Source organism: Nyctibius grandis, chromosome 4, assembly GCF_013368605.1.
Source record: "Nyctibius grandis isolate bNycGra1 chromosome 4, bNycGra1.pri, whole genome shotgun sequence".
Classification (NCBI taxonomy): domain Eukaryota; kingdom Metazoa; phylum Chordata; class Aves; order Nyctibiiformes; family Nyctibiidae; genus Nyctibius; species Nyctibius grandis.
Genome location: NC_090661.1, coordinates 4,542,435 through 4,570,176, shown reverse-complemented (window position 1 = coordinate 4,570,176; position 27,742 = coordinate 4,542,435). Strand labels below are relative to the sequence as shown.

The following is a 27,742-nucleotide window of genomic DNA, read 5'->3' as shown; positions in this document are numbered from 1 at the left end:
GAAAAACCTATTTAGAGCATTAAGCATTTTTAAAATTATATGACTCAATAAATGCACTACAGGATCATCTGCAATACACTTAGAAAGCACCTACAGAGAGACATCAGGCTGATCTGTTACAAGCACGACTTAATACTCTGCTAGGGTTTGGTTTTTTTGGTCATAAAAAAGTATGAGAGTAATTTAAAATAATTTACAGGTGGAAGGACAGACAAATCAGGTATGTGCCAATTAATACTATGCTCTTAGGTTTTGGGAACCGCATCGTTTTTCTATTTCACACAAGCTCATCACTAAGTCTGGGTATTTATGTCCTTAGTCCATCTATCTGAAAACAGAAAACAGTTACTTGCTGCCTACTGAATTGCATGGTTTTCAAACAACCTCTAGAACAATTAAGTGGCACTATCATACAGCCAGATAATTGGCCAAGAGGTCACCAAGAAGGCCTTCCAAGAGCAAGAACAGTGACAGTATCTAGAAAGAAGAGAAAAATATCTATTTCAGCACTTGCATTAGCAGTTTTCAGGAAGTGAAAGGTTTGTACTAAAAAGTGACAAAGCAAAATGGAAGGGGGAAAAAAATAAAATTAAAGGATGAGAAAGAGGTGGGTGGCAAGACTCAAAGGTTAGCGTTAGGCTTGAGAGGCTAACCTTCCTGTGCCCCCTCCTGCCAAAGAACAGAAAAAAAGGCTCTGTTCCTAACTCTCTCCTAGGTGAAGCTTTCCCGCAGCCTTTATGAAATCCTCCCAGAAGTGTTTACGAGAACAATTTGCAAGAACAGAAATAAAGTATGGGGAAATCAAGAAGAGGTCAACTTCTCTGTTGAGACTGAAAATAAACACAGAATTTCAAACAGGATCTAATTAAGGTGGGGAGGGAAAGAGACTGAGTCAAAACTGAGGTCAGATTTTAGAGGTATTTAACATCTTGCCACAGAAATTAGAAGTGCAGCCTCTCCTGCCTGAGGGGTCCTGGGGGTGTTCCAAGTCATAATCAAAGCAAACGTGGTAATGAGTTAGTAAAAAGACTGCGTTATGGCTCTGATCCCTGTCAGCTTTACAACTTACTGTCCTGTTACCACAGACCTGCAAACAGGCTGATGGGAGGAAGAACAGACCCCAACACGGCTAATGCCTCCAGAGCTGTCAGCTGAAAGTTTAGCTCTTCAACGATTAACGTTATGTTGCATACTCTTAACTAGACAAGGCCACAACTCTTTTCTCTGAGTATTTGCTAAATTACTTCCCATCAGTGCTAGGCTTCTGCAAAAACAAGTTCAGCAACAGCAACCATGTGTTCCACGCTGCTGACACATGTCTATGTAAGAATGTCTACTGTACAGTTCTCTGCACCCACGCAGGGCCTTGGAAAGCAGCAGCACGGAAACCCACTCCCCACAACCCGATGACATTGTGCAAACTAGTAGCTGATCTGCAGTAGGATCCACAAAACAACTAACACATCACAGTGCACCTAAGCTTTCCACTTGTTTGGTTTTTAAAGACAGACCACTTAACAGAGGGAGTCCTAGTTCTGATGGTAACACTGGCCTGAAGTTAGCTTTGCTGTTGATGGCAGCACTAGGAATAAGACAACCAAATCTGTTTTCACACTTTCATGGCACCAAAAGGGCTCAGAAAAAGGTGCTTGGAAATGAACTTTAGGTAGTGAGCTAAAAAAACCCTGATATATACAAGCATGTAAAGATGGATTTCCAAATTGGTATTTTTGTGAAATACTTTTTTGTAAAGAAAGTAAAAATATTTTAAAATGTTCATATTTTAAAAATGCAAAAATCAGAACAGACAAGTACAAAAAGCTAGAATTTGGGGAAATATAAACAGCTTTCTCTTTTTGTGCAAAAAATGAAAAGCCAGTAGAACAACAAAACACAGATGCAAATAAGAAAAACAGCAAATGTTATTTTCAAAGCACAAATTGCAATCTTAAAGCATCTCCTCAAAAATTCTCAATATAAATAATGGACTTTTATTGTTCATTTACTGCAAGGTTAGGCAGCCTGATATGATGGATGAATTGTCAACCCCCAACTAAACTTCTACAATCCATCATAGAAAGAGTGGAAATTTCACTCAAAGTGTCAATAAACCTAAATGATGAAGTGCAAAATACTTTACAGAGTTCTGATCATTTTTTAGAACCTGCATTCACTGCAAAATTCCAGAAACACTGCTCTTCCCCCACTTCCCTCCCCTTCTTCCTCAAAGTCATAAAATGCAGGTGTACATCTTGATTTATAAGTCAATGATACCATAGAATCATAGAACAGAAATGAAGTTTTTGTAAAGGTCTAGTGCTAGGGAAAGTGATGAGTACAAAATAAGCTATTTTACTCTACCTAAACATCAAAAAGATCGCCAAGATTTCGTAAAGATTTCTGTTTAACTAATCAGCTACTCAAAAGTGGCCATGTTAAGAAAATCAAGCCAGGGCTGCACTGGAGCTTGGTCTGAAATCAAAGCTGACCCTGCCCCTGAGGCAACTAGAGTTATTCTATGACAACAAAAAACAGGAGATTTTTTTGGTGAATACACAGTAAAATAAATAGATTTCAATTTAATAAAAAACAAGAGGTTACTGTGTCTTTTTTTGTCAATTATCACCAAATTAAGTAATTTTTAAGTGTTTATACATCGCTACTAACTCACACTAACAACGCTTTGAATTATATACATGGGAAAACTTCAGTCTATAACACCAACAAGTTGTTCTGCAGCCTGTTATAGAGCAGAAGTGATGGCAAACGCAGCAGCATGAACTGACACACAGACCCATCCAAAATCAGGTATTACGTTACTTGACGTAGGTATCCAACATTTTGTTATCAGTTTAAGTGTTTACATTATACAGCGACACATTCTTTGCGTCCATATCAGAGGAAGCCTGCACCTCTTCATGGACACACGTGAAAGCCAAATAAACCCACTGTAGCAGACTTACCACAATATGTTATAAATTAGTTACTGGTTACTCCTTTAGACTTGATTCTGGGATGTGATGTGCTGTGACTTAAAGCTAAGTGTGAAACTCCCAGCAGAAGTATCACAGTACACTAGACCATAAAAATTTTCATTTTTACTACAGATCTCAGAGCCTAATAAAAACTTCTGACAAATCTGACCAGGATATTTCAATAAATTAGTAGAAAGCATTTATAATTGATATTGAATGTAAAAGCATATTACCACAATCAAAAAATCTGCAAAAATTAGGTCATCTTGCCTTTGCTTATCATTTAGTGTTTAAAAACTGAATGTGTTACTTTCATCTAAGCCACCACCAGACTTTCTCATCTGTACCTCATCTTTATCCCAACTGCCCTGCCTAACAGTAACACTACAAAAATCCTTCTGTTTGATTCTTTTCTTCCCTGTTCCAACAAAGAAAGCAAGCTGTGCATCATAACTAAGTAAAATCAAAAAGGTATCCTCACATAGGTACCAGTCTAAACATTTCTAAATATTCATGTTGGAATACCTAATTTGTTTTAGCTTTGAACACATTCACAACATCTTTATCTCAGAAGTCACTCACACCCTTACATGAAGTATGTCAAACACAAATATTTTGGTATCCTCCATGACTTATACTTCAAAAATGGAATACAAAACACACAACATAAATTGCACAGACACTTGCAGAAAAAAATACAGGACATTTTTCATTAATCCAAAAATCAGTGTTTCTTTCTGTTTTCTCATAACTAGCAGATACTGAATGACCAAGAAAAAAAAGCACTGAAATGAATGTGTATTGATCTAAATTCACACTGAATGATGTAGGCCCAACTTCAAAGACATGTTTGAAAGATGCCCTAGTGCTGAGTTTTCATTTAATTCTAAAGCTCAGACTGAAAACGTTTTCTTTTTTTCTTTTCTTTATTTTCATATTGACTAGTGTTTGATAGACAAATAATACTCAATTGAGTGACATCACAGACTCAGATTTGCTGGAAATTCTTCACTTAAGTATTACAGACTATGCTGTATTAAATAAGATGAATAAGCTTGTGTTTGCTGTAATTAGGACTCCCTTCCAATCAAATTCCAGAGCCTTTTTACAATTAGTGTTCCTTTGAAAATAAGTCATATTAACTTACATTAAAAATACTAACTTGCATACAATAAATAAAACAGGTGCATTAAAATCCCTGGTTATAAACCAGTGATCTAATAGATTCAGATTCTAATTATGTATTTGTTCCCCCTTAGTCTTCACATGTAAACGTCATGAACTTCCCTGACTGAGAAACTGTTTGTCATATGAGCTGCTATATGTTTATTACGTGAGCTATAGTCTACCCTTCCTGTATCTATTTTGTTTTTCCACTCTTTTCACTAAACTCAGAAAAGCTCTTCTAATAATGACTGTGTCATTCTTGAGCACCTTGGTAACAACATGTCTGAAAAGTCTTATTTCAGAAAATGGGCTACAGAACAAACCAGAACGACCCCAGTGCTAAGGCTCCTTATCTTTCCCTCATCTAACCTGTATTATACTGTAACACTATTACTGGAGTTTTACATCCATCTCTATAAAAAGGCCTCATTTGACACCTCTGTACTGCAGAAATGAATGTTTCAAGGCAAGGACTGATGATCAATGAAGCTTAATTAATGCACTATCTATTACTCCAATGTGATACTGACCATATATGAAGAAATTAAAATTGTCTTACCGTACACTTTGTGCTCGTCGTAATGGTCAGCGTGAAATCTGAAGAGAATTCTAAGTCTGGAGTGGATGCAGTATTACAGTCGATACACTGTCGAAAGGAATAATACAATTCTGTCAGTAACAGTGCTGAATTTAAATTAAGATCTTCCTTTCGATGAAGGTTGTTCAGTTGCTCCCATAATAAGACAACTTTTCTAGGGTAATACTAATTCAGCTCTCCAAAAATGAGAAGAGACGTAAAAACTACCTAATCCTGTCTGCACACTGGCAAAACACCTAAACCCCTTTTGCCCCAAATGCCAAAATAAACAGATCCTTTGACTAGTAACAATATGGAACTAGATAGAGTAGCTCACTCTGCTCTTGATGACAGCTGCCCATTGTTGAGATTAAGCAGCTTCACAGGCATCTTCACCTGTTTTACTTCTTGTTCATGTAGCCACATGGTAAACTACAGTATGAAACTCATGTGAGTCAAAACTGGGCTTTTTTGCTTTGCCAGGTCAGTTCAGTATTGCTTATAGAATAATTGAGGTTGAAAGGGACCTCTGGACATCACTCAGTCCAACCCCCCTCGCTCAAAGCAGGGTCAACTAAAGCCACTTGCTCAGGACTGTGACTGAACGGCTTTTCAGTATCTCCAAGGATGGAGACTCCACAACCTCTCTGGCCAACCTGTGCCACTCTTCAATTGCCCTCACAGTGAAATAGTGTTTCCTGGTCTTTGAAGGCAACTGTCTGGAGTTCAATCTGTGCCCATTGCTTCTTGTCCTAACCCTGAGCACCACTGAGAAGAGTCTGGCTCCACCTTTACTCCCCACCACCAGGCATTTATACACACTGATGAGATCTCCCCTGAGTCTTCTCTTCTCCAGACAAAACTACCCCAGCTCCTTCAGCCTCTCCCTGTATCACAGATGCTCCAGTCCCTTCATCACCTTTGCAGTCTTTCACTGGATTCACTCCACTACGTTCATCTCACTCTTGCACTGGGGAGCCCAGGACTGGGCACAGCACTCCAGAAGTCACCTCCCTGGGGTACAAGAGAAGGTTTATTTCTCTTGACCTCCTGGTGACAAGTCTTCCTCCTAATGCAGCCCAGGAGGCTGGTTGGCTGCCTTTGCCACAAGGGTGTGTGGTGCTGGCTCATGGTCAACTTGGTGTTAACCAGGACCCTCAATTCTTTTCTGCAAAGCTGCTCTCCAGCCAGTAGGCCCCCAGTCTCTACTGGCACATGGGGTTATTCCTCCATCCCCGGCTGCAGTATTTTGCATTGCCCCAAGCCCTTTGCACAGGACCCTGTTGCCCCATTTCTCTAGCCTATGGAGGATCTTCTGAATGGCAACACAACCATGTGGTGTATCAGTATTTGAAATTATCAGTGACACAACAGAGGAGAAAAAGTACACAAGGCAGAGAACTGCTTTGCTATTTTGAAATTAACGCAAAACAATGGCATCCAGGATAACAATAACATTGTCAAATCAAATTGCAACTTCCATTTCAGTATTTTTAATTTTCTATTTTTATATATATACAATCAGAGTTTTTAAGGAGCAATAAGCTTCAGTTTTCAGTTGTTCATAAAAATTCCACCACATTCTTTCACTGTATGAAGGTCTTTAGTTTATGTACACAGTTAAAATGCATTATCCAAGAAGGTCATATACTGCTGATGTTAAATGTCATATACATTACTAACCATTTCTGGATGCTGCCTCGTCTTTCTTTAGGGAATGTTTCGCTTCCTAAAAAGTTACATTATAAACTATACAAAACAAACAGCAGCTTATCAGAGCAAGCATACTAAAATATCTTCTGTAATAATCCTCTGATAAATTGGAACATTTTTAAACTTTTCCTCAAAAACATACATTTTTTCTGTGGAATGGCTATTGATTAAACCAATTTACCTATAATGCCACTGTTGCTCAACTCATTAATTTTACTACTTTGTACTGTAACTCCAGCAAACAAGCTCACGCATTCACTTTAGGTTATTTTAAAAACCATGATTGCTACTGAGAACAAATGAGTATAAAACCATTAAGCCTAATGGTTACTTGAAATGCTGCATGATGACAAAATCTGCTAAGCACATACACCTGAGCTGGACAGTGACTGCTCATGACAGTATATATTAGAAAGGGACACGTACTATTAGCAGCAAAGCATTTTGCTTCTAAAATGACAGCAGCTTATAGACTGCACTGGGCACATTTAACTATAGTTACTGTTATCAACACTTCCCATGTTAGGATGTTTTTTTTAATTGATTTGTTTGCCTAACAAACTGATAGAGCTCAACTTATCCATGCAGCTGTTAATTTAGAGCACGTTATATGTTCTTCATTTTCTGTATACTAAACTTGACCTATTTGCAGGAAGTATTCCACTACACTTCCATTTCAATCAGAACACACAAAATCTTATTAAAAAATGGCAGGTGAGAAAAGTGCCTATGCCTCACTCATTGCACAATCAAACCTGTCAGATGCCTAACAATTAAAGCCTCAGATTCTTGACCTCAGTACCTCCGTTTGGTGCACTTTCATTCACTAAGGGTGGAAATTATCTTCCCTATAATGACAGGTCTACAAAGTATATTTCAACAGTTGAGTTGATCATTCTACCCTCTCCTTACACTCAAAAGAAAACAGTCACTTATAAGCCTCAAATCACACAACTTATTATAGGTGTCTTTAGGAATTTAATTTCACCGACTCTAGAGGTAGTCCAGTCAACAAGCTCAGAGAACAAAATATAAGACACATCTGTAATGACTTCATCATCTACGAATAAAGAATCCTGAAATTAAAAAAAAAAAGAAATGCACAAGGTGGCCAAAATAGTTATTCAAGTTAAAGAAATATCAGTCTCAGCACTTCTTACATTAGAATACCTGATTTAAAAAACTTATATTTTTTTAATCTTCTCTGTAATAAAACTATAAACAAGAAAAGCTTAAACAATAACTTGCATCAGGTTATACTGACAACAAAACTGTACTTCACCTGTTACTGCTTTTGTGGGCAGGATGACAACTGACCACAGCAAGTAGTTTCTATGCTGGAAGAGACTGGAACTACCCTCAGTAATGGTGTCAAGTTCAGTGATGAATTATGTAAACTCATTTTCTTCTATATAAAAATAGGCTAGGAATGCATTTAAAGAGAAATTACCTCTTCCCTAAACAGTCAATTCCCACTGAAAGGCAGTAATATTACTGCCTTAACTGTTTTACAATAGAAAAGTAACTGTATGAACAATATTGTTGTGACAAGGAAATCTTGATTTATAATAGTCCTTATCTCAAAATTTGATCTGACTGTCCAAATTATTACTAATCACAAAGTTTGTCAGAATTTCAGACTAGTCAGTGTTCTGGGATTATATCTTGTCATGCAGGTGTTCTCTCATATGAATCACTACCAGCTTTGCTGCTATTCCCCATCACAAAGCCACCATAAAAAAAAGACAACACAGAAAAGTAAGCGTAAAATTAATTCAACGCGTACTGCAGAAACTACTGTTGCCTTTTGAGACATGGTCATTCTGTTGGATGAAGCTATGCGTGAGAGTGAGTGATCCTCCAATGAAGGATCTTTAAAGCCAGCTAGCTTGACACAGAACTAGATAAGAAGTCCCCCTGCAACTCAGTACACTGACTGAGGTGAAGAGGGAAGCAAAGTAGAAGAAAAGACTATTCCAGGGTTGTTTTTTTTTTTTATGGTTTACATTTCCTTTACGCAACTTGTAACTTACTAAAATGCAAGTAAATTTGGGTTTGGATAGAAGAAAATGTAGAACAGAACAATCTAAATATGTGAAGATAACTTTATTAAGAGCTCAAACTTCGGAAAAAAAAAAAGCAATTAATACAAGTCTTACAGTCTTAACATCAAGAACCTTACTGCATTTGTATCATTTTGAAGATGCCAAAGTTTGTGTGTGCATGTGTGTGTATTTTTTTCCCCTCCTCCATAAAAAAAGGAAACTTCTAATCTGACTACTAAAGATTTCAGAAGTACAGTACCTTAATGACACTGGCTGTAGATATCAGTGTGTTTGGATCCAGCACCTCCACAACAGCTTCTGGAATTACAGCCTTCTTCATGCAAGACATGTCAAAGCCATATACATCTTCCCAGAAAAGTAGCTTGTCCACATGTTTATTCATATCCCCAACAGCTACAAGACTAATGGTGCAAATGTCAGGATAAACTGTAACAAAAGAAACAGATCAGTGAAATTTTATTTTAGACAAGCATAAAGAGGACTTTTTGTTTCCCTTTTAAGTGATTACTATCTTAGAAGAACAAACAAAATAACTTTTTTCAGCTCTTGGACAAGATTTTTGTGCTACTTTATTTTCTGGAGTCCCATTTGTCCACAGAAGAGACTTGACATTGGAACTTAATTTTCTCACACTACTCTGGCAACAGTATTTCCTGTTCATGACAAAATATCTTTGTAGTTGAATCGCGCTGCCAGGAAACGACTGGAAACTCGATGTCTGAAGAATATAATTTGGAACATCCTATTCTGACTTCTATACAGAGACTGACCTAAAATGTATTTAATAAATGTAGACAGACACCCAAAGGAAAATTCAGGTGAGGGTTTTGCAATAACAAGAAACCTTTGCGAAAAGACCTTATTTCCAGAACAGAGCAAATACTCTTACTCAAGAGTGTTATTCCTGTGTCTCATCAGCTCTGGCTGGTACTTGCCTTACAACCTAAAAAATTATTTCTGGGTACTGGAAAAGAATAACCACTCTTCTACCTGCATCTGAAGAGTATGGAAGTGACCCAACAGACAGAAGAGAACTTCCTCATCAATTCCCCCCACAGGTTTAGGATGACAGCTGTCATTCTTACACTACGTTCACATTTGTGCTTTCCCTTCTCCCAAGAATATCTTCAGAAAAGTACCTATTTACAGCTTTCCCAAATAGCGGTGGAAGACTGACATTTGCCTTTTTAACAGCTGCCCACAGCAAAGCCAGTCCATCTCTTGGCAATCTCTATGCGCTGCTGATTGGAAAAGACACAAAGAACAGCTGCTACAAACATGACTGTCTACAGCACTATCAAATAGTACGAGAATCTCAATTTATATTTAGCTAGGTTTCTTTCCACAAAGAAATTCCCCTGTTTTGTTTTTTAGAGTTTTAAAGCCTTTAAAGCCACATACGTTGAATTCTTGATCTGGCTTCAGAGCAAAATGCCGGCTAATAAAAACCTTATTTTATGTTTTATTGATACATGAGTGTGGCAGTGTTAATAAAACTGAAGCTAACTTTCTCTTTCCTCCCCAAAATCTGATGGACTGTAAAATTAATTTTGTCTTCAGCTCTGCTTGAAATTGTAGCTTATCAAAATTAGTATGGAGAAATCATTGGTATAGCTTGGTAAGTGAGAAAAGCTGTATTTTTTGCATTGTAAAATACCGAAGATAGAAAGAGCAAATTGAAATTAGACCTTTTATATAGCAACAGCAGATTTAGCCTAAAGGAAATAATCTTGTACATGTTAATGATAAAGAAGAGTTTTCTCTAAAGAAGCTTTTTTTATTTTTCATATGAAGACATTAAAGTAAGCAACCACTTGCACATTTGGAATGACTAGTTTGTACAAAATATGAACACACTGTCATTTTTCTCACTTTCTGACTGTATAAAACAGAATAAACAAACAAATATCAGCAAGCTTCAACTGGAATCCCATTGGTAAACTACCATCGTCCCTACTTCTCAGATGAGGAACTCAAAGCAGAAGGTTTCTCCAGGAACAGTCTACAATTAACTCAGCAGTAAAAAGGCAGTTTGATGAGAATCAAAACAGGAAGGCGTTCAAACTGTCTTGTCTGAAACAAATCATTTTGTTCCAGCACATCTGACACCTGTCACACATGAACAAAAAAAAAAAAAAAAATATCAACACCTAGTGGTAGGAGTATTTGCAAGTAGTTTCTGGAGCCATCAATAAGGGATTTCCCTTTCTCGAAGCTTTAATATTGCTGTTTACTAGTGTGACAACTGCATTATATTCAGCTTTACTTCCCAGCATTTCAAACCTTCAGGAGCCACCAATGACACTCCAAAAATTAAGACAGTGCGAAACGGACAACAAAAGCAAGTGACTACAGCCTTTGAGGGAATAGTTTTCAGGGAAATGCTCTTCATAGGATGCAAGGAGTATGGCAAGAAGAGGGGTGAAAAAGAGACTGAAAGTATTACAGAATACACTTACAGGAGTGTGCTAGTGACGCTGTGAATGAGAATGAAAACCACAGCAAAACGTGATCAACTACTTTATAACCTTCCTTCCTCAGACTAGCTGACATTTCTGGGACATTCTGTTAACATGAAAAAGTTTACCATGTCTATCAAGAGTGAAATATTTGAGTGGGTCCATAATCAGTTTTTATTAAATCTCTTCGTCCACGCAGCAAATCCTTAAGTCAGCAGTGGAACTCATGACCGATAATACAAAGTGCTTCAGAACAAGCAAAAACGTAAACACTAATGCTCTAATCTAATCTGCATTTTCAGTTTAGCCTATCAATAGCAACAAAAAAGGAGACAACGCCTGTTCAGACTTCACCAAAAGAAATCTGTGTTCCACCAACAGGGCACAGGCAAAAGACTACAGTGATACATTAACTTCCAAATTTACAAACCCGCCCGTGTCCAGAAGCATATGCTATACTGAGATTTGACTGGAAATGTAAGCGTGTTATCTAAATATCAGCCTAAATCTTCTAAATGCTGTAAAGTTTTGTAAATGTTTAAAAGCATCTGCTTAAAATTGCATTTACCATTTCACCTGTTATCCTCAATTCCCTGCAAATCCTCTGCTCTTTCTGCAACCCTGTAACACTTTCCTGTGCAATCCTGACAGACTTGTCTTTTTTTTTTTCTGATTAAGCCTATAATTTAATAATTATTCCTTCTCGCAGGTGAAATGAACAAAACGCTGATTGGACAAAAGCACATACTCCTCAGTGCTCTCACAGATTCATCGTTTTGACCATCTGTGTCCTTCTCGACTCAGTGCCCAGAAGTCATCTGTCACCAGTAACAGCTCACGTGGTGAACAGAATACAATGGGAAATCCTTTATCCCTTCGTGATGCCTCACAAACTTCAGGACGCTGAAGGGTAAGGCGTCAATCCTCTAGATATACGGAAATAATTCCAAGTGAATACCATCATTTTGATGTGAGCCAGCAAACAGTATTACATTTTAAATGACGCCTTCCTTACCCATGTCACCCCTCACCAACGTGCACTGCCCTCAAGTGTATGCAAAAATCTATACTCAAGCAAGTAATGGCTCTAAAAACAAACAGATGGGTCCTGGGCAGCAAGAATTTTATGTTCCCAAATAAACCTCATGTACTGCACACATTACCCTAGACAGTTTGGCATAATCCACTTCAGCATGCCAATAAGCTAAACTGAAGTAACGACGACATGACTGACCGAACACAAATCTAGAAATTTGGATTCTATTCCTGGCTCAATCACTGAAATATTTGGCCAAATCGCAGCTGCTTCTATTGCTTTTTTTCAGCTTTCAAACAGTCCCTGTAATAATGGTCTTGGGTTCAATAGTACAAAGTGGCTTGAGACGAAATTAAGTTTTATGGCAGATTCAGGAGTTTCTCTGCTAAGACTTCACCTCAGAATGAGCTCTTAGTTTTTGCTCATCCGAATTTGGATGCGCCCACAGTTCTGCTGCTATTCATCTGCACCGCAGAAGTGTCTGTCTTGCTAAGCTGATTGCTGAGCAACTTCCTCATGAATCTTAGGCACAGCCATAGGCACAGCTGCTATACAAGCTGGCAGAAGAGCAGCAATTGTCAGCATCTTAAGGAAACAGCATTGCATTTAACATCTGGCCATACAAATCGGCGACTGTACAATACCGTACGTTTTGTGAAGGATCACATAAAGGCCCAAGACCATTCTCAGACCACAAAGGAGAAGCGTATTGCAGAACCAGCACACCTTGTCTCTGTCCTGGTTTGGCCCAAACCAGGCCAATTAGTCTTAGAGAAACCAAGGTCACTGCTAAATTCCTCACTGCTTACGAGTGAAGAGTCGAAGGGGGTCGCACCTGCAGGGAGGAGCAGATGGGGCAGGTGACCCAAGATTGACCAACGAGGTATTCCATCCCATACAAATCATTCTCACTTTCCTATTTATCACTAACCCACCGCCTCCTGGAGGTGGGGCCCAGGAGGGAGGGGCCCTCCTGTCTCCCACTGATTGGTACCAGCTTTGCCAATTCTCCAGTTAAAAGCCTGCAGGTGTGATGGCAGAGGAGCTACTGCATTTTCCTCTCTGCCCGTGCTGGGGGGAGCTACTGCATTTTCCCCTCTGTTTGTGCTGGGGGGAGCAACTCTGCCTGAGGAGGATTTCCAGGCTCTCAGACTTGGTTTTGTATATATTTGTATATATTTGATTATTTCTATTATTCTTATTATACTCTTTTTCATTACTATAGTTTATTAAAACTGTTTTAACTTTCCAACCTGTAAGTCTCTCTCCCTTTTCCCTTTCCCTTAGGGTGAGGGTGGGGGGGGGAGGGTTAACAGAGAGCATCTGCCACAGGTTTAATAGCTGGCCCAGCTTTAAACCGTGACAGTCTCTCAAAGGAAACTCTGGGAGGCAACTTACCATCAATACAAATAGAGAACAAGACACTATCGCAGTTTCAATAGAGTTCAAAAATTTCTAGCCCTTTTCAAAAGGCTTTGGAAGTTGTAGCTAAACATAAAATGATTCCTTACAATTTTAGAAGATGCCCCCAGATTTAATTATATGGCAATGTAAAATTATCAGGGTATATCTATACAGAGCAGACCACAACTGTATTCCAGACCTGGCTGGACTACTCCACATTACTGAAAACAAAAAAGCTCTTATTCTGTCATGTTGTTCCAGTGGCTTGAATATTTTAACACACGAACAGTAATCTCTCGCTTGTATATTCAGCTTTGTGACCAAATGTTGAACAAATGCATAAAACCTTTTTCTGCTGCACTCTGTAGCATACAAAAGCTCACTGCAATCAAAGGGAAGCACTGCAGCGAGCACTGTTACATAGTCATTAATCCAATCATTAAGTCAGTGTAGTGAAACTAACTATGTGCATGGTTAGCACAAAAGGGAAAAAAAACCCCAGACTTATGACTACGATTGAAAAGGTCAATATGAAATACAATACTGGCAAAGGAATTCAGCGTAAGGAATAAAGCATATGAAGAACTTGTGCAGAGAACTGCACCACATGAGGAGTAAATATTTACAGGCGTTTAAACACTGCTTAAGATGACACTATCTAAGCTACTTAAAAGGATAAAAGATCTCTACTTCAAAATAAAACCTTTTTGTTCTGCCACTTCCCTACCCTCCAACTACGAAGAAAAAGGGTATATTCCCACCAGGATAGAATAAATATGCTGAACTGAAACAATGTAATTTCATTAGTTATTTCATATGGCTTCTTGTGCTTGAAACTATGTCCTCCCCAAGAAATTTCCCTCCTCCAGGAAAACATCCTATCCACTTTTTCTCTAATTCATAGTAGCTTACTCAAACAGTATCACATCTTACAGAACAGAATTTATTTTCCTCTGTTCGTAGTTATGCAGAAGCTGGGATCTCAAGAGGGGAAAACAAATGCCCAGATGCGTGGGAAGAAGTAGGGAGGAAAAATTTAGACTGTACTTAAGAACAAATAACTCCCTCTGTTCTTAAAAACACCATTAACTTGAGGCCTTGATACCCCATTTAATGTTCGTCTATTACCCATACAGTAAATTAATGCCTTGAAGATCATACTAATGGAAACATTTTTCATTTAGACCAGCAACTTTCTCAACCATGCATAGCTTATTCTAAGTCTCTGAGTTTATTTAGTTTCCCCCCCCGAGCTAAATTTATTAAAAGAATTCTGCGCACCAACCTGAGCCTCCCTCTGCCAGGTACTTGTCCTTTGCATAGATGACAGAATCCAGCATCGACTCAAAGAGAAGGAAATAACCCTGTGTATAGAAAAGAGAAAGAATTTAGAAATCATTATGCTTCTCATGTAGCCTATTTAATCAATCTACAGATAGACTTTATCAACAACTTTATATGCACATACACCTCAATAAGAGCCAGCACCCAGTGAATTTCTCAACAGCACTGTCATTTCAAAACTTTAGTTACATAAAGTATCACCTTTAACTTCCCAAACTTCAAGTATCTAGCACCTACTAAATTAATAAACTATAGGCAATAAATATCCGATGTACACCAACAATTACCTGAAAGAGTCCTACATCATCGAAAGAAATCAAATCCAACTTAAACCAAGTGTAAAGCTGTACATATTGATTTTTTAGTAATAACTCTGAGGCACCAAACAAAAAAATAAATCCCTAGAAAATCCCTTCTCACTTAGAACTGCGAGTTGAAACGGTTGAGGGCCCCAAGAACAAGGAGGATGTTGTAAATACCTTAGACATTCGACTAACCTAGTTATATAAATAAACAAAGGGCAGCCTTTTTTTAATTTAGGTGGGTATATCTCACTTCAGACAACTGGGCCTTGAAAAGATAGTTTCTAATTAGGATGGCTGTGTTTCACTTCAGACAACTTGGCCTTGGGAAAACAGAGGCACAGAAACCTAAAGATAAGGGAGCTGCAACAGCTGCCTTGAAGGACACAGCCTCCGTGACCTACGTGATCCCTGGATTGAGTTTGCGCAGAAGCAGGGGTCAGTTAGCGAACACAGTGAGGAAGACATCTGAAGACCCCTGACGACCACCAGAGAAAACGACTGCGCATGCGGAACGGACATTTACATATATTAATGAGTTCCAGGAAATCTCATGACTATGCAAATGAGTTATTGGGAATCTTATGACTATGTATAACTTTATGGTATATAATCTCTGAAAATCTGCAAAATCAGCGGAGCACTCATGGTGGATAATCCCCAGTGCTGCCCAGCGCTGCAATAAAGAATGCCTGCTTAATAACACACTCTGGTGTTATTGAGTTTTCTTTCGGACTCCTTACCCAGCCGCACCTAGCTTCCCACTTCGGTGAGGAAAGTTAGAAAGCAAGGGGGTTTGGAGATCTCCGATTTTTGTATCAGAGTAACATTAAAATTATTGTCAGCAAAACACCAAATGCAACACATCTTTGCTACTTCACATTTGCAGCCTCGTGGTGCCCTGTACTGCTTGGACAATGCTCGCTAAGACAGGTGGAAAAAAATCATCTACCAAAGACATGGCTTCTCTGGCTACGTTATTTAGCAGCACCTGAACTTAAAAAAATTCTCAGGATAGAAATGGCTAGAACTAGATTTGTGCAGGGTTTTTTTTTGGTGTTGGGACTAATTTTATAGCAGGGTAATCATACTGCTTTAGATGTTTAGAATAACTTGTTGTAAATTTATTTAATCAAGTCAGCCATTTCCTGAAACAGGAAAAAAAAAATCTATTTCCATAATTAAACATTTCTGATATAAAATGTATTGCAGTATCACATGCAATTAGCATTTTATATAAAACATCCAATTTCCCAACTACTTTTAGGTAAACTGCAAATTTCTCAGATACATAGCCCTTTGTTTTCCAACTGATTTCCTGATTTTTACATCCTTCCCATCTTCCATGTTTGAGTATGATCCTTATTCTTGCCAAATACTACAACACATTTCATCCACATACACATTCTTACAACATCAGATCAATTAAGACAAATCATACTAGCGTACATCTTGGATTTTCACTTGATTCTCATTTTGCTTAAAACACAGCTTAGCCGTATGGCTTGATTTATACACTGATTGCCAGTAGGAAAGAACAAAAAGAGACAACTGGAAGTCCAGACTTCAGACCTGCAGTCCTACAGGCCCAGTCAGCAGTAACCAAGCAAAGCAAAAAGTCTTTCCCTTCATCTTTCCTATGCTTCCATATTTGTACAACCATAGGGATTATTTTTAAATTTATTTTTTATTTTTGAAGTCATCATGCCACACTACTGAAGACAGACAGCATTGCATGGGAACTGCACTGCTAAGACCACCAAGTTTACGCCATCTTGGGTGTTTATTTTGCCTAAGGCTTTTAGAACAAAAAATGCTGCGAGTTCAGAATTGCTTATAAACATCACCATCCACCCTGCAGCCTTCAGAGCTAAAAACAAAACTAGAAAACGGGAAACTTGAAGCACAGCATATTTGTATTCAATAGGAATATAGTGTGAAAATAATGGAAATGCCCTTTTCTCAACCTGTTTCTTCTGGTAACAGGACAGAGGTCTAGTGGACATTTTTCTTCCAAATGTTGCCTGTTCTTCCACTTTACTGCCTAACTTTTATGAAGCCCTAGGAGTAAGTCCCAAAATGAAGCCTACTGCTTTGTGAGCAATATGATTTTTAGTAAGCTTTGCAGAACGGCTGAAAAGGCCGGGAGCTCCAGTTGCATAAGGCAGAGATGATTTTATGCCTACAGCAAGCTAAAAGCACAGAATGGAACCAGAGTTTTGTTTTGTTTTTTTGTTTGGTGTTTTTTTGGGTTTTTTTTTTGTTTGTTTGTTTGTTTGTTTTGTTTTGGTTTTTTTTTAATTCTTATTCTTGCAGTTTAAAAAATTGAATATATTCAGTTCGTAAAAATTCTTTTCAGATGCTTTTAACTGAAAAAGAGTTGTTTTCGCAGTATTTTAAATGTTACCTCTAGGATGTATCTTAAGGCTAATTATCAGCAAGAGTCAGTAAGTTACAAGATGACATTTTTACAGATCAGCTCTTCACTTATCTCTTCCTGCCTTAAGTGCCCATCACCTACAATGCCTGCCAAACAAGTGCAAGAAGTACAGCTGGAAGACACACCTTCTCATGAGAAATACAGTGAAATTCTCACCCTCCTTTCCCCAACCTTTCCACTCTGGCACCACTGGTTCTCCCCCCCTCTCCCAGTTCTATCTTGCCCCCAATTCATTACAGCATTCTTGTAAGTTACATAAACCACCAACCGTACTGAATCAAGTCATTTATTACTTATACCGAAGCGTTTTGCTCAGTGTGCTGTGCTCATCTGTAGTGTAATTTAGAATGTAATTTCACAGGCCGCTGCCTCACCTGTAGGGATGCCATCTGGAAAGAGAATTATACCCGACGTCTTTTCCCCGGGATGCTGTGGGGCACTCCCGCTTCCACCCCAATAATGTTCAGGTTTTTGTTTTTTTCTTTTTTTCTTTTTTCTTCTTAAGTGTCTATTAGCATCCTCAAAATTAATTACTGCAGACAACTCTAGGATACAAATCTGTGAGTCGCATATTCCTAATTCTATCTTGCTAGTGGCTAAACTAAGAAACATAAAAGGTGACATGCTCTCTGTTAAAGGCAAACTGAATCTACAGCACATCTTAAATGTTATGCTGTCATATTATGCGTTTTTTGCTAAAAAGCTGGCCATTTCCTTCTCAAACTGAACCTGAAATTCCTTATTTTTATATTTTCAAAGCTGATACAAAATGGTTGTTCTCCAGCTAACAACAAACACACACATAAACAGATCTGGACAGGAACAGAAATACACAGCACTATGGAGTTACTCCGTTCAAGCATATGTCTGTCCTTCATCGTGTCCATCCAAGAAGTCAGCTATCAAAAATGCATGAGCCCACTGACAAATCTGAATCCAGAAGAATGTGAATATCGCTACATTTCTTACATATCCTTTATATCTGTATTTTGTGCTTGTAACAATTATAAAAGGCTCACAAAACTTTCATGGCTTAATATCCTGCATTGCTAAATTTTCCTCTATTATTCAACTACACTACAACACTCTAATATTTATTGTCATTTTAATTCAAAGCTACATAAAAATATTTTCCCAATCAAAATGTAAGTATAGGAAGTTCTTTCAACATCAGTGCTTCCGTACTCATAATGATATTCTTCATTGAGAATTAAGAGATTAAGCTCTTTAAAAGCATCAGTACACAAGAACAACACTGAATTCTGAAGTATACCTCATTTTGTGGAGAATACTAAAGAAAAAGGCTTTGTTTAAAATACAAATTACTTCAGATTAAAAATGCCTTTTCATGTACGTTTCCCTTATCCATTCCTATCAAATACTTCAGTGGAACTTGGATTTGCCTTCACTTATTTTCTACTTTTATATATATATATATATATATATATATATATATATATAAATAAAAGTGGTATTAGCACTTTCACAATAGCAAGAATTAGTAGAATTTTTAGTACACCAGAAAAAACATGTAAGGATAGAATTGAGAAGAAATATTTAACTACTTGAATAAGTCTTACGTTTTCCATCCTCCTATCAAAGATCTATTTTATTATTTTCTGTAACATAACTGAACGTGGCCTGGTACTCCAGATTCAGTAAGGCCCAACACTGGATATTTAATGAGACAAAATGCAGCTACCAAATCACTGGCCCAGAGAGTGGCCTTCTTTTTTTAATCCCTATCAGTATAAAAAACACATTATTTTCTTAAACTGAAGTTTCCAACTACAAAGTTTCCATTGGACTTCAGAGTAAAACAAGTTACGGAGGGTATGTAAAACAGACTGGACAATGGATTCTGATTTAAAACATAAAATGCAATCTTGCATTAATAACTGATGCGGCCCGCTCAATCTTGTGAAAAATTACTTTTTACTTGATAAAATCCCCCCAAAACCTGTGGCGCATTTAAATGAGAAGCAGTAGCTACATGTAAACTCTTCTGCATGCTCTGCTGCAGCACCATTTCCCTCACACTAAGTCTGCCTTCATGCTGATCTCTCACGTATGCTTTAATTTTTTTAAAAAAGGAAATAGTTACTGACAGAGCAAGCCCACACATTTCAAAAACACAGTTTTTATTTGTCATTATGCACACCCTGGTGCTTCCTTAAACAAATATAAGATGAGTGAGAACACCAAATGGGAAGATCTGAAGAGCAGAAATGTGATACCTGCTATTTGTGTTGGCAAAAAAAAAAAAATATTTTCACGCAAGGAAATACAATTCCTTTATAAAAAACATTTTACTGTAAAGAAATAAAAGCATTCAGCGACTTAGTATGCTCTTTACACAGCATTATTAAAACCACAAAAAAGCTCAATTCTTACGTAAAATTATAAATTATTACTGTGTTATAGGAATAGAACACTTGTATTAATGCACCTCCAAATAGTAACAGAAACAAGAGAAAATATTAAGACTACAGAAAGACTAGTGTTAAAAAAAGCACCATTATCTATCATACAAATAGGGGAAAGGAGGAAGGAGAGAAAAGATGGTTTCCAGTGTTTCAGACATGCTCACTTCCTAGTCCTTTTCACTAGATCCTGAATATCTCCTATTCACAGCCCATCCTGTCACTTCAAAATTATCTACCACAAAAAAAAAAAGGAAAAAAAAAAGATACTGGCTACCTGAGCAACGATACAATTAAGAGACAAGAGTACTGGATTCTATCCTTGGTTTATTTTGATTTCACAGTCCATCTCTTTCCCAGTTTTTCCTTGTATAAAACTCTATTGTATATTCAGTATCACAAAGTACTGCATGAAAAGCAATTTATGAGAATGCACTGTACTCTAACACTGTATTTGAGACAACCATCTCGGGCAATTGTCTCTCACAGTAAACCCCTTTACAAACAAGAAATGCAGATATTTTTCAAGTGAATAAAACTCTCAACCTCTAGCTTTATAACCTCAGCTAGAAAAAGAAAGCAAGAGCATACCAAGAGAAAAAAATCTGCACGCACATGTAGCTGGGTAAGAACATTCCAGAAAAACATTACATACATTTTGTTTCTCTCTACACTTACCCTTTCAATAAGCAGCCTATAAAGTTTACAATTACACTACCAAATCCATGTGCAGTAACACAGCCACCTTTGGATGCCAACAGCAAACCTTTTCCTGCCCAGCATTCAATTTAACCAAAAAGTAGCTTGAGCACTTTGCATAGCTGCTCTCATTTCAAACTTATATACTGTATGTAAAATTACTCCAATTACAGGAAAACATCGCTTCCTAAAATTCGGTGTCTCTGGGGAGAACGCGTAAGCATGACCCTGACTGAGAGCAAGTCTATGGTGTATACAACTCATAAGTACTTTCCCACCACCCGTACTAACAGCAGCACATTCAAGCCAAAATTCTAAACTTCCCATGAAATTTGAGCATTTGCAAACCATTTCCAGGTCAGGTCAGTAACTGACAAGGGTTTTCATTCACTCCACCAAGGTGCAAACAAATCACTGATGTGTGTTGAGAAGTGATTTGCACCAGATTGCCACTGGGCAGTGGATGCCAATACTCAATTAGTTGTACCTTTGCTTAGAAACATAATTCATGTAAATCTACAGTTTGAATAAGAAGATATGAGATTGGCTTGCAGGTGCCCTATGGTACAAGCAGACAAGTAAAAAAAAATGTTAGTAGCTGGTACCCGTAACCCCTAATAATAATTCATAGTTTCACAAATTAAGGTTTTCGAAACATCAGAGATCCAGGCAACCAAGGATGGTGCATCAGAAGCTTACAGCCCTGCTATAGAGTATCAAACGATCCTGGACAGGGAAACCTCTAAAAAAACAAGGCCAGCAGTGAGATCTTACATAAAAATCACCCATTCTTGTATTCAAATAACCTTCAACCAAGAACTGGAAGACTTTCTCCTTACGGAATCAGCTCGGTTAGCAGAACAGGCTATTACTCAGCCATTCTTGTATTCTTTCTTAAGGCAACGTGGTTTATTGGGTGAAGTGGCTCTTTGATCTACCTGCTCTCCCTTGTTCTCCTGGTTCCCAGCACACAAGAAGTCCTTCTGTCAGGCTGCATACTTGACCAATGTTTTGCTAATAGGAATGCACAGCTGCTTCAGAGTGAAAAAGTCTAAATAGATGGCTTTATCTTGGTCTTCAGTAGTCCAACAGGTCCTCAATCTTCAGCAATCGGCTTTTTGGACACCAACAGAACAGCTCACAGCTCATCACACCTTCCACTCTCTCTCTCAATGGTTTACATACTGGTTTTAGTCAAACACAAGTCACACAGAGGCCCTGCTTATGGTTTGATTTTAATAACATCAAACACACATACTGCAGATGTTACAAAGAATGCATTTAGTCTTTACATTAAAAGCAAGATCACTGCTAATTTCTTTCATAGGCTTAAATAAAGCCACTGAAGAGTCAGTTGCTTATCATTCAGCCTCTAAACCTGGAACATGACAAAACTGTATCCAGATGAATTTAAAACTAAAAAATATTATTTTGGAAGATGGCAAATATACATTTGAAATATAATTTGGCTATATACACACACACTCACATACCCCTACTTACTGTGTAATATCTGGCTTCACCAAGGGCAAATCATGCCTGACAAATTTGGTGGCCTTCTACGACAGAGTTACAGCACTGGTGGATAGGGGAAGAGCAACTGATGTCATCTACCTGGACTCGTGCAAAGCATTTGACACTGTCCTGCACGACATCCTTGTCTCTAAATTGGAGAGACATGGACTTGACGGATAGACCACTTGGTGGATAAAGAATTGGCTGGATGGTCGCACTCAAAGAGTTACCGTCAACGGCTCGATGTCCAAGTGACACCACTGACAAATGGCATTCCTCACGGGACCGGTATTGGGACCGGTCCTGTTTAACATCTTTGGTAGCGACATGGACAGAGGGATTGAGTGCACCCTCAGCAAGTTTGCCGACAACACCAAGCTGTGCTGTGTGGTCGACATGCTGGAGGGAAGGGATACCATCCAGAGGGACCTTGACAGGCTTGAGAGCTGGGCCTGTGCAAACCGCATGAAGTTCAACAAGGCCAAGTGCAAGGTCCTGCACGTGGGTCGGGGCAATCCCAAGCACAAATACAGGTTGAGCAGAGAATGGATTGAGAGCAGCCCTGAGGAGAAGGACTTGGGGGTGATGGCAGACGAGAAGCTCAACATGAGCCGGTAGTGTGTGCTTGCAGCCCAGAAGGCCAACTGTGTCCTGGGCTGCATCAAAAGAAGCGTGGCCAGCAGGTCGAGGGAGGGGATTCTGCCCCTTTACTCCACTCTCTTGAGACCCCGCCTTGAGTACTGCATTCAGCTCTGGGGCCCCCAACAAAAGAAGGACATGGAGCTGTTGGAGAGAGTCCAGAGGAGGGCCATGAAGATGATCAGAGGGCTGGAGCACCTCTCCTGTGAAGACAGGCTGAGAGAGTTGGGGCTCTTCAGCCTGGAGAAGAGAAGGCTCCAGGGAGACCTTATAGCAGCCTTCCAGTACCTGAAGGGGGCCTACATGAAAGCAGGAGAGGGGCTTTTTACAAGGGCAAGTAGTGACAGGACGAGGGGGAATGGTTTTAAAATGAAGGAGGGTAGATTTAGATTAGATATTAGGAAGAAATTATTTACTGTGAGAGTGGTGAGACACTGGAACAGGTTGCCCAGAGAAGTTGTGGCTGCCCCCTCCCTGGCAGTGTTTAAGGCCAGGTTGGATGAGGCTTTGAGCAACCTGGTCTAGAGGAAAAGTGTCCCTGCCTGTGGCAGGGAGGTTGGAACTAGATGATCTTTAAGGTCCCTTCCAATCCAAACCATTCTATGATTCTATGATTTAAGATGCTTGTCCCATTTTTGCATATTTTAAGGCAACAAATTTAAAAATGAAAGAGAAGTAGGAATAGCAAGCAGTTTGTGGAAGTCATAGGTCACTTACACAATTAAGAGAACGATCATAAGAAACCATTACGTTGGAGGTGCTCATAACTCCAACACTGTACCTTTTACAATACACTGTTCTATGCGCCATCTTTCTCAGAAAGCCTGTTCTGGAAACATTCCTGGGGGATGCAGTATTTTTCCCCTCTGTTGTCTCCACTGTGTTGCTCCACACTTGTTTTACATTTTCTGATGCTCCAGACACAGCTCTAAAAAAGCTTATAGTGTACTGGTCTTAAGCACTGTTCTGTACCAAGCAAAACAAAGCTATGGCTCCACAAAAGGGTTTCATGTTTACTAGTCTAAAGGCAGTCTGCTTTCTAAACAGAACAGCAACTTTTCATATTTTTATTACAAAGAAAAAACACTGTTCCCATTAGAATTCTCCTGCTAGTCCATACAGATTCTCTAAATAAAGAGCTGAAAACTGACATATATTTAATTCCTTTTTGCTCTCACGCTTCACATTTCCAACATTTTCAAGCACTTACATTTACATATTTACAAAAGATTTCACACTGGTCAGTATCATGTAGGGAAGGAAAAGAAAAAGCAAATTCACACACAAAAGCCAGACAAAGAGGAATCTTCATTTGCATCTAGGCAACATAATGTTCCTTTCTGGACAGTGCTGGAACAGCGCGCACACTGTCCAGCTATCAATCTTACTTCCACGGCATCGTCCCCTTTATCTCTGTATTGCAGCAACCTATAAAAATGCTAACATTCCTAAATATTTAGAATACCTAATTAAGTGAAATGCACATGGCTATATAATTACAACATTAAAAGGTAAATTAGCACACAAATGGGAAACACAGAACATTCAATACTTCATTTCTTACAAGAGCTGATTTTCAAAATCCTTCACTTCACCTTAGAGGCACTGATTTACAACATGACTCAAGCTCTTAAGCACCCAAGTTGCTTTTAAAACCAAATCTTGGACTCCAGAATGAGAAATGTGATTTTGGGAACGTTATTCTTGGTGCACATATTAGGCAACTGATCAGAAGTTTCCCTGAATGTACTATAATTACGTTCCTAGTGTATCACCATACTGTCAGAAATCACCAACCACAACACACTATTTTTAAACCACTAGTATTAAGCCAATGGCTTAAACCTTCCTTGAAACTAGTGACCTCAACACTAAATTAAGCTCATGCTTCAAGTAACATTCATTATAGCAGTGGAGGAAAAACTTTCGCAGATTTCCAGCACACTGAAATATTCAATATATTAAAAAAAACACCACAGAAAACCCAAAACAATTTAATTCCACTTTTACCTGTTAACTAGTTAGATACACATGGATACATAGTGAATATGTGACCTCTCTCCCAAAGGCCTTGTATACAGTAGAACAGCCACAGTTTGTAAAAAAAAAAAAAAAAAGTAACTTTGAATGTAAGTTTTCATTATTGATCTTAAATTTGAAAGACAAAAGCATTTTTCTTTAAGTCCAAACAGTGGCAACTAGCATGAAGAAAACCTGTATTTTGAAGGTCTGCGATATGAGGAGATTGAATAGCAGAAGTCCGCCAAAAAAGTCACAAGGAGTGTTTCCTACCACATTTTTGATAGGGAACAGACTTATTCAGTTGCTATGAAGTTCAGCCTGGCACTGGGTCTTGTCCAACAGATTCCTTTATTAGGATCAATGGCAGGTAGCAAGCACAACTGTGTAACCGTCATCAGCCAGCACATGAAAGACATGTAACAGGCCAACGGCTGAAATCCAGTGGATTCCAGGAAATGGCTCATTTACACGCTGCACACTGCATTTCCTGTTGGCCATCATCTTTATGATGCACTTTTAAAATCTGTTATTTTATTCTTATACTAAAAAAATGCAATTAATAGTAATGCTGTTTTCAAGCTCTCTCTATATTTGCAGATTTCCCAGTGTATATGCTCCTCACCCCTTATCACCTTTCCCGCACAGTCAGGATAGTCTTTAGCTGTCTTTGTGAACTAAAGGTATTTTACTCATCATAATGATCTAGCTAGATGACTAATACAATATTTCTCCATTACTTTCACCTGAGCAGCTACAATAGTATTACTCAGGAATACAGAGTACTTCTGTAGATTTGCACACTAATGACATAACAGAAACTTACTGCTGTACCCAAAATATGTCAACTGTACTTAGAGAACTTTGACTTGAAAGAGCGTGAAAAAGAGGGATCAGGAATTGTATCCAAGTACCACGTAATCAGTACCATCATCCCATCTCCAACATGGTGAAAGACACTGTTGCAAGCATGCTAAATTTTTGGCTTTAAGAATCATTTTTCAAATGAAATACAACACCACTTTTTTCCTGGAAATAACTATGTCTTAAAAAGAATATTCATGCACCTTACCATCCATTCAGATACAATTACATCCACTTTTTCCAAAGGCAGATCTACTTCTTCGATTCTTCCTTTGACTAATGTAATGATATTTTCAAGTTTATTTAATCTGCAAGTCACAACATAAACAAATTAGTTTATATTTCCAATTTATGCTGTCAAGAGAGATATACTGATGTCCATATTTTGCATTTCTCCCCCCAATAACAATTTTTAACTGATCAAGAAAGCACTAAAAAGTAATATTCCTCTTCGCAGTTGTATTTCTGAGGGAATGTTTCCAAGTACCCAAAAACTGCAGCAGATTAAGTACCAGGCAAAGATGGCAGACAGCAGACCCACATATCTCCATTGTGCTGTGCATGCAAATGTGTAAGCTTCAGAAACCAGGAAAAATAGAGAAGGACAATTTAAAACAACTCTTCTCTTTACTTAGAGTTGCTTGTTCCCAGTTCTCCTTTTTTGACCCCTGTAGCATTAGTCTCTAGTGATTAGAGCCTACTCATCACACTAGGATAGCAATGGAAATTAACTTCCTCACAAAGCCGTTTTGCACGACTTGGTTTTTTATTTAACAAAACGAGCTGCAAAGTCACTGAGAACAAACACTCCCTCTAGACCAGTATTACAGTTATTCCACAATAAAGACATCCTCCCCACTGTGATTTTGGCCAAAATCATCTGCAACATTTAGTAACCGCAGTAATCAAGTATTACCTCATATGCAAGTAATGGTACAACCATCCTGTATAAGTAGGAAGGTCCTGTGACATGACTACAGTTTTTGAAACAAAAACTGCATGACAGTGAAGTTACTAAATACATGAATGCTTGAAATGTAGTATTTTTCTTCTTGGCAAACCATACTACTCTTTCTTGTACATATCATTATTACGATAGCTATTGCTATAGAGGGCAGAAAAGTATTCCCAGCAAAGAAACTTATCTGTCCACTGCAGTTCTTATCTCTGCCCCTTCCTTCCCTATCCTGATATCTTACTCTTACATTCTGTCTGGCTTTCAATGCAGACTAGTAATCACATTAAAAATTCAATCTAAAAGACAACAGGAGAATGATCAGAATGAAGGGAGGGAAAAGAAAAGGTCAAAGGGCTACTTGAACATGTGGGCTGTTGGAAAGATCAATTAAATACTCTACACATGGCAGTCTTCTGTTAGAAGAGTAGCAGTTCATCACTAATATACTCAATGCTGTAAACAGAACTAAACCCAAAAGTTCAAAGTGAGAAATAAAACGCTGAAGAGCTATCACTCAATATTTTAAGAAGGACAAAAAGAGATGTAAGGATAACTCCCTAAACGATCACTTACAAGGACATGATTTAAAACAAAGGAGAGGAAAAACACTAATTCATTACATACTTGTTTTTAATGGTAAAGTATTAAAACAAACCCAAAAACATAAAACCAACCAATGTGGTTTACACATTGTAGGAAAAACTGCTGAGATGCTCTTTAGGAAGTGTATACTTCAACTTTCTATTCTAGTGTAACAGTTATGAACGACAAAAATCAAGTCATTCACTGCACTAGAAATTTTATGGGCAGCTATTCACATTAAGAAAAAGGCAAGCATTTAGTTAAAAATAAGTTTACTATGTAACCTTGGGAAAGAATCATGCCACTCAGGCCACTTATTCCAGTTTACTTATACACAAGGGTTGCACTGTCTCTAGTAATTAGCATGCTAGAAATAACCTGAATTCTGAGAGGGACAAAAGCTCTTAAGCACATACTTTAATCACAGGTGGAAGTACACTGCAGTAGTCATTTTTAAGCAACTCAGTTGTTCAGAATTCCAATAAATACTTGTTACTCCATTACAAGTTTGTCAGCTTTACTCCTTCAGGAAAAGAAGGTTTAACAAGACAAATATAAAT

At 38.2% G+C, this 27,742-nt stretch overlaps 1 protein-coding gene across 2 annotated transcripts in view; it reads right to left on the bottom strand.

Moving 5' to 3' along the window:
- The window catches only part of PRMT3 (protein arginine methyltransferase 3), a 70,694-nt gene that overhangs the window by 21,860 nt on the left and 21,092 nt on the right, over positions 1–27,742 (bottom strand). For both annotated transcript variants that reach the window (XM_068398319.1, XM_068398318.1), the window contains exons 10-13: positions 25,851–25,950; positions 14,683–14,761; positions 8,737–8,924; positions 4,702–4,788 (exon numbers count right to left, since the gene is read on the bottom strand). In XM_068398319.1, coding sequence (XP_068254420.1) covers positions 4,702–4,788; positions 8,737–8,924; positions 14,683–14,761; positions 25,851–25,950 — 454 coding nt within the window. The remainder of the gene's footprint in view (positions 1–4,701; positions 4,789–8,736; positions 8,925–14,682; positions 14,762–25,850; positions 25,951–27,742) is intronic.